The sequence below is a fragment of the Notamacropus eugenii genome, chromosome 4 (genome assembly GCF_028372415.1).
Source record: "Notamacropus eugenii isolate mMacEug1 chromosome 4, mMacEug1.pri_v2, whole genome shotgun sequence".
NCBI classification, from domain to species: domain Eukaryota; kingdom Metazoa; phylum Chordata; class Mammalia; order Diprotodontia; family Macropodidae; genus Notamacropus; species Notamacropus eugenii.
In genome coordinates this window covers 425,164,584-425,172,934 of record NC_092875.1, presented here as the reverse complement: position 1 = coordinate 425,172,934, position 8,351 = coordinate 425,164,584, and the positions used below count along the sequence as shown (strand labels likewise).

Genomic DNA, 8,351 nt, shown 5'->3' with positions numbered 1-8,351 from the left:
AATAAATTAATTTTATAATATAATATAAATTAATTTTAATAAATAAATTCTGTGATGAAATCTTTGGAAGGCACATAATCTCCATTGTTCAGGTAAGAAATCATACCCTCTAGAGAGCTGGAAGGGACCAGAGAATCTTCTCACTTTTTTTTTCCAGTTTTAACAATAGGGATTTCGTATCCTGGGTGGAGCCTGTATGGTTATTTCTCATCAGTGAGAAGATAAGCCAGATCAGTACTTCGTTTGGAACTGTTGCCTTGGTTTACAACAAGTTTAGAAGTAGGGGGAGATCAGAAGAAAACTCAGGAGATTCAAAGACAAAGGCTCACAAGCCCCCATTTCCAGTAGAAAGTCAGTAGTCCTCTCTACTTACTACAATTCAACAAGTAGTACTCAGGCTTCCTGTTGCAGACACTTGTCTTCTTTTCTCATGTGTTTATATTTCCTCCTGGCTGTGGTTAAGCAAGACAGAGTTACTTAGTGTTGGTTTATAAAGCTGCATCCCCAACTTTTTCTCTCACTAACACAGGCACAGATTCTCACTGGCTCTGGTTCGTTCTCTCTCTCTCTCTCTCTCTCTCTCTCTCTCTCTCTCTCTCTCTCTCTCTCTCTCTCTCAAAATGACAGTTCTCAGTACAACTATTGCTATTATATTCTTTTTACTTCACTCTTCTTCTGGAGAAAGTGGCTTCGGACAGGATGGTGAGTCATTTCAAACTTTTTTTTAGGATTATGGGACTCTGAAGACTTCTTTGGGGTTGTTCAGAACCATGAGAATCTTAAATGCTTATGGAGAGGTCCTGGGCAAGTGCTTCTAATGAGCATTTAGATGATCATTTAAAAACTAGATTATTCTGGGAATTAAAGCATTGAAGAATGGGCAGTTGTATTGACTCCTGCTTTATAATTTAACTCCTAAATATCGAGAAGAAAGGAGCTACTAGCTTTTCTGAAAACTGGACCTTAAATCTGGGTAGAGATCATTTCTTTCAATGAAAGGAGAGAGACCTGTAACCTCCATAAGCAATAGATTTTAAGAGTTAATTCCAAGTAGAAAACTCCAAGCCCTTTGCACTTAAGGAACTCCCAAAGTGTGGACTTGGTGACAAAACCACAATTCTTGAGAAATCCCCACTAAAACTTAAAGTTGTTTTTTAACAGAAGAGATCACAGAATATTAGCACATGAAGGGACAGTAGAGGTGATAGAGTTTAACCCCTTCATTCTATAACAAATAAAGAGTCCAGAGAGGTTGGACTGGGTAACCTCAGATATCCTCCCATCTAGGAGTTTCCACACAATTTGCCCTGCTGGAGAATAGAAAGTACATGACCAGAATCCAGCTCTCCTGTCTCCCAGTCCACTGTTCTTTCCACTGGACCCCAGAGTTTGCTTTTAAATTTTCTAGAAGATTAGGCAAGAAAAAAATGAATTATTTCCTTGAAATCAACTTACCAGAGATCCTGAATAGGTTCATTTCTTTAACAAGCCACCATTACTGAGTATAAATGAGGAGATGAATCATTGCTGTGATAATCCTACTGCTAGGAAACATAGATACGAAGATACAGTCCAGTCTATAGGAATTCCAGCCAACAGTTAGCAAGAAGGAAGCAAACAGCAGCACTTTGGGGAGTTTGCTCATATCAATTCATTCCTGTAAATTAAGTTCTTTTACTTTGATAATAAGAGACGGAATTGAACCCATTAGCTCTAATGACTCAGTTTAGATATTTCGCGTAATTTAACTACTAAATAGGGAAATCACTGACGTTTTCTTGTTCCAGGATAAAAGTCATACAGTTAACTTTTTCACAGTCTGACTACATTATGAGTCATTCCACAGAGATGCTTATTAGTTCATAGTAAATGTGGTCTTGTGCTTTGAACAGAAAATGAATACTGAACATAGAAAAAACATGTTAACATATATTGTGATCTTTATTTTTTTTGCATGATCTCTCTTAAAACTGTGAGTTGTGACTCAAGTGGAAATTTTGGTTTTTACTGGGAATGTGTTTTAACTTCTGGTGAAAAGGGGGGAAAATACTACATATGCCTTTGGAGAACAGTCTCCTCAACTCTGAAACATTTTAATTTGGGAGTGATTAGATACAAGTCAATAAACTAATCAATTCCGCGGTAGTATTCATTTACCTTTATTATGTGTCAGGCACTAAGTTAAATGCTGGAGAAACAAAGCTTATATTCTACCAGGAAGAGACAATACACAAGACTATAGATTAATAAAAAGAGAATGTTTGTAAAATAAATACACGGTAATTGGTTAGAAAGCAGTTAAGCAACTCAATGGATAGAGTACTGAGCTTGGAGTCAGGAAGATCTCAGTTCAAATCATCTCAGACACTTAACAGCTGTGTGACCCTGGGCAAGTCACTTAACCTCTATTTCCCTTGATCCACTGGAGAAGGAAATGCTGAACCACTCCAGTATCTTTGCCAAGAAAACTCCATGGACAGGATTGGCATTTTATGGGCTATAGGGTCACAAAGAGTTGGGCACAACAGGATGACTGAACAACCATTTATGAGGAGGCACAAACAACTAGCAAATTCAGGAGATTTCTGGAAAGATGTGGTACTTGAGCAGAGAATGAAAGGGAGTCAAGGACTCTCCCATTAACAAGGTCTGAACTTTGGAGCTTTTGTTTAAATTACCTTCTGAGCCGTCCAAAGACTTTTCAGTCTCCTTGGATTTTGAGAATTCCAGCAACTTGCCAGATGCTGTTTGCAAAGAAAAAAAATGAAAGGTCCTGTAAGCTCAGGGATGGTAGTCCCCAACAGCATCCTTACACTGTTGCATTCTTTTCAGCTCCTCACAATTATATAACAGTTACAGTCTACAAAGTTTCTTCCTCATAATAACCCAGCTTGATAGTGTATGAATAGGGTACCAAGTATTATCCCCATTTTACAGAGGAGCAAACTAAGGCTCAGTAAGGTAGAGAAGCATGCCCATGATTACACAGCTAGTATGTGTCAGAACCAAGATGTAAAGTAACGGTCAAGAAATTGCTTCTAAAAACAAGCACTTTAACAAAACTAACATTTAACATGATAGACTCGATGCACAGTGTAGCTAATACACTGAGGCACACTAAGTCCCATGGAACATCTTTATAATGCCAGTGCTGATCACATTATAGACTAATCTTTTATTACTCTGAATCTGATACATTTAGAGGCACCTAACCTAACCCATGGTAAGACAGTGTAACAGAGGGCAGATCTTGGAAGACCTGGATTCAAGTTCCATTTTTGATGGAGCTGTGGAACCATGGGCAGGTCATTTCTCAGTGCTCGAGGCAACTGTCTAAGACCATAAAATACAGGCAAGTAGATAATCTGTATCAGTGAATGGAGGAAGGAGTCTTCATGCCAATGAAATCACAGATCTCACACACCCGGTGATCCCCAATCATCCCCCAAATTTATCCCATAGTCTACCTTCCTTTGTGGAATAACAAGACAGGTTATAATGATTATGCATGATAGAACTATAGCAGGTCCAAATAAGAGTTGAAAGAATGATGGGAAAGGAAATGCTGGGGCCAAAAATAAGGAAAGGAAGAGGAAGAGGAGGAGAAGGGGTAAAAGGAGGAGGAGGGGGAGGAAATCTAGGAGGGAGATATTGATTTTATAAATTCATGAAGTATGGTTCAGGTCAACCTACATTTGTACCCTTTGAAACTTGAACAAGGTAAAAGAAGCAAATAAGAAAGAAAGCTGCTTCCCATGATGGTTAAGAGATGTAAAAAAAATCCTTTATTCTAAGATGTAGTACAAATATCCAATAGAAGTAGAACCAAACAGGTGTAACAAACTTGTAAGCCAGAAACAATAGCTAATAGAGGCTTGACTATGCCTATTTTTAAGGCTTACATCAGGGAGAGGAAAGATTCATGTCCCTTGGCCCTCCATTGGAAATTATAGCCCTGGACTGAATGGTCTATGCATTTGATGCAGTGTGATCATTCTTAACCTCCTAGAGAATGTCTTACACAGAAATTATACCTTCATGGGACCAATACAGAATATTAAAGTTGAAAGGCAACTGAGAAATCATTTAGTCCAACTATACCCCAGTAGGAATTCCCACTAGATTTCCTAACATAGCCAACAAATGGTTATCCAGCCAGTACTTGAAGACTTCCAAGGAGAAAGAACCCACCATCTCTTGAGGTAGCCAATTCCATCTGTGGGCAGCTCTGATCCTTAGGAAATTTTTCCTGACATCAAATTTACATTTGCCTCTTTGTAGCTTTCACCTGTTACCCTCAGTGCTAAATGTTGGAGCCAAACAAAATAAGTCTTATCCATCTTCAGTATAACCACCTTTCAGATACTTTAAAGAGAGTGACCAAATCTCCCAAAAATCATCTCATCTCTGAGCAAAGTATCTCCTGTTTCTTAATCCTAATTCTCGTATGATATAGAATCAAGACCTTCCCATTCTATATCTAGGATCTTTTCACCAGTCCTGTTGTTCCCTGAAACAAATTGTCACATTGCCTTTGGTCAGTGGGGCTGTGCATCTTAGCTAAGATCCTGTAGCAAGTGGGTAGGAAAAATGACCCACTGAGGCAAGTTTGGAGCTGTGATGACAAGCTTAACATAATGAATGGTGTTAGAGTCAGGAAGATTTGGGTGCAAATACCACCTCAGAAACTTACTAATTGCACACTCCTGGGCACACTTAACCTTTCAGCCTGAGTTTCCTCACCTGTGAAATAGGGACCTGTAGTAATTCTCTTATAAGATTGTTAGGAGAATAAAATGAGATAATTTATGAAAGCATTTTGCACAGCTTTAAAGCACTACGTTAAAGTCAATCATTATTATTAGAGACAGCTAGGTGGTTCCGTGTCTAGTACAGACTGGACTTGAGTTCAAATCCAGCCTCAGACACTTAACAGATGTGGATGCAACCCTGGGAAAGTCACTTAACCACCGTCTGCTTCAGTTTCTTCATCTATAAAATGGGGATAATTGCACCTATCTCACTTTGTTGTGGGGATAAAATGAGATAATGATCTGAAGTGCTTAGTATAATGTCTGGCAAATAGTAAGTACTGCACAAATGTTAGTTATTATCATTATTATTATCAGTTATTATATACATGCCCATTGTTCTTATTAGAGGAAGCTACGTGACATAGTTCATAGAATACTGGGCCTGAAGTCAGAAAGACCTGAATTCAAATCCAGTCTCAGACACTTATTAGCTATATGACCCTGAACAGGTCATTTAGCCTATTTGCCTCAGTTTCTTGAACTATAAAACGGAAACAATGACAGTGCCTACCTCACAGGGTTGTTGTGGGAAAAAGATAAGATGGTATTTGTAAAATACTTAGCACATTACCTGATACGCAGGAAGCTCTTAATAAATAGCCATTCCATTCCTATTATATTGTTAAACTTATTGGCTCTTTTCCCCTAATAAAGACAATTAAAAGTAATATTAAATTCAGATCAAAAATTAAGAACAAAAGTAGTAGTATGCATTCTCTCTAACTTATAATTAACCAAGCAAATAGATCAATTAAAGGGTCACAGAGAATTATGGTATTAGCAGGGACCCTAGAATGCATTTTTTCTACCACCTACATTTTACAGAGGAGGAAAATGAGTCACAAAGATGATAAGCTGAACTTGATTTTATTTATCATCTCCCTCAATTTTAACATGAGCACCTTGAGAACAGACTGTCTTTTGATTTTTCCATTTGTATGCACAGAACTTAGCCCAGTATTTAGCACATAGAAAGTACCTAAGAAATGTTTTTTAATGCATTCAAATGGCAAAGCTACACTGAGTCTGAATGAAGAAATGCATTTAATCATTGCACCATGTCTATTTTCTACTTTGATCCATCCAACAAACTTTTTTCTTATTTCTTAAATGGCTAAGACACAGTATGGTGTACTGGACAGAATGCTCAGTGTGCCATCAGACACTCTGGGTTTGAACTCTGGCTTTGCCCATTGGTACCTATGTACCCTTAGGCATGTCACCTCACATCTCCCCGGCTCATTTTCTCATCTGTGAAATAGCAGCTGGTGGACAAGATGACCTCCAAGTTCCCTTCTATCTCTAACCTTATGATCGTATATCAATACTATATGTGAGATGCTGTGCTAAGAATGGTCAGAGGTAAGATGATAAATAAAACAATCCCTTCCTTCTGAGACCTTACTATGTACTCTAAGTAATGGATGGCATATTCATAAATAAATATGATACAAATTAGATACAGTAAGTGGAAGAGAACACATAGTGTGACAGTCTTTTAAATCATGAAATTATTTCTAGGCACATGTTAGATCTTTTTTTTAAGCTTGCCCTTCTTTCCCCTGATGCCACCTCCTTTATGATCATTTTTATTGTTTATAAACAAAACGTGACTTTTTACCCTTTGGTGCCCCCGAAAAGTATATTAAACAAAAAATCTACTCACTGCTAGATCCCACATTTCAAATTAACGAAATTTCTTGCTTGACTAATAATCTCTGTGTTGTTTTCCAGATGGATTTGAAGATGAGGAAAGAGATGAATTTGAGTTCACTTGCTATAGCCAGTTGCAAGTCCATGGCCAGCAGCACACTCTCACTTGTTCTTTCAATGATTCGTCTCTCAATAGCACCAATTTGGGGCTCAAGTTATGGTGAGAAACTAGTGTGGTTTTTTTTGTTTTCATTTGGGGCGGGGGAGGGTAGAAGTTTCCAAACCTCTATTAGTGTCATACTCCTGGCAAGGAAGGGGCGGGGGGAGAGAGGGAAGACTTCTTAAACTGGTGCCAGAATTAGTCAATTTTGCCATTTTATGAATACCCTAAATTCCCTTAGAAAAATTGTTACTAAAGACACACACTCATGCACATATACATGCCTGCATGCACATACACACAGATTGTGTGATCATAAACACACAGATCTATAGTTCATCTTCACATTCTCTCCTTGGTAGTTCTGTAGCTCCTGTTTCCTCCTAAGCTTAATATTAGATCCTGGATGCTAGAAAAGAATGTGAAAGGGCATGTATAACCTATATCAAATTGCTTTCCTTCTCAATGAGGATGGTGGGGAGAGAAGAGGGCAGAGAATTTGGGACTCAAAGTTTTAAAAATGAATGTTAAAAATTGTTTTTACATGGAACTGGGAAATAAAATATACAGGCAATGGGGTATAGAAATCTATCTTGCCCTACAGGAAAATAGAAGGGAATAAAAGAAGGAAGGAGGTGATAGAAGGGAGGGCAGATTGGGGGAAGGTGTAATCAGAATGCATGCCATCTGGAGTCGGGGGAGGAGAGAGATGGGGAGAAAATTTGGAACTTAAAATCCTGTAGAAGTAAATGTCAAAAACTAAAAATTAATTAATTAAAGACTATGAAAGGGAATGTCTAAAAGGGAAGTATAGGAAGTAAAAGACGGGAACTCAAATTCATTTAACAGAGTTTACTGCCCCAGCTACCAAATTGTGTGCAGTGTAATTCCCAACTCCTCTGACATTTCCCCATAACCACCAATACAAGAAGCACTCTGTTGAGCTTAACAAGGATTTTGCTCTTGGAGGACACAGACTCACGTACTGTTAGAATGGGAAGGAATGTCTGAAGTCATCTCACTTGGTTTCATCTCATGTCACCATTTCTCTGATGGTATGGTCTTCTTCAGCAACGAAGGACGAACACAACAATCTTTTCTTAGATGAGAAAACTGAGCATATGAGAGATGAAGCGATTTGCCCAGGGTCACAAGACTACTTGACTTTGGATCCCGAGCCAGAACCTAGGTCTTCAATAACAGCAACATTAACAAGAACTAGTACATAGATAGTGCTTTAAAGGTCCGCAAAGCACTTTACAACTATCGTCTCAATGTATCTTCACAATAATCTAGAGGGGTAAGCGGGTATCCCGCTGTTTCAGATGAGGAAACTGAGGCAAAGATTAAGTGACATTTGTAGAACCACAAAGATAGTGTCTGAGAATGAACTCAGATCCTCCAGATAGTGCTCTATACATTGTGCCACAGTTTGCATCTAGTCCACTTTTCTCAGTAAGACAGTTGCAGAACCATCCTGATAATGCTAAATCAGCCCTATCTCATCCATGTTGTATATTTAGGTGGCCCAGGTATGAATGAATTCCAGTATATATGCATACACACACGCATACATATGTATATATATATATATATATATACATACATACATACATACATACATACATACACTTGGCCATAAGAGGAGGGGAACCTTCCTTACCTGTTTCTTTCACAATACAACCAAATACCTTGAGCATCTTTATGAAAACCTTATTAAAATT

General features: G+C 38.2%; 1 protein-coding gene across 1 annotated transcript in view; it reads left to right on the top strand.

The window, feature by feature from the left end:
- The first annotated feature begins 514 nt into the window (after positions 1–514).
- IL7R (interleukin 7 receptor) overlaps positions 515–8,351 on the top strand; it is a 29,538-nt gene continuing 21,701 nt past the window's right edge. The window contains exons 1-2 of the mRNA XM_072605819.1: positions 515–702; positions 6,549–6,687. Of these exons, the coding sequence (XP_072461920.1) occupies positions 621–702; positions 6,549–6,687 (221 nt within the window). The 5' untranslated portion in view covers positions 515–620. The remainder of the gene's footprint in view (positions 703–6,548; positions 6,688–8,351) is intronic.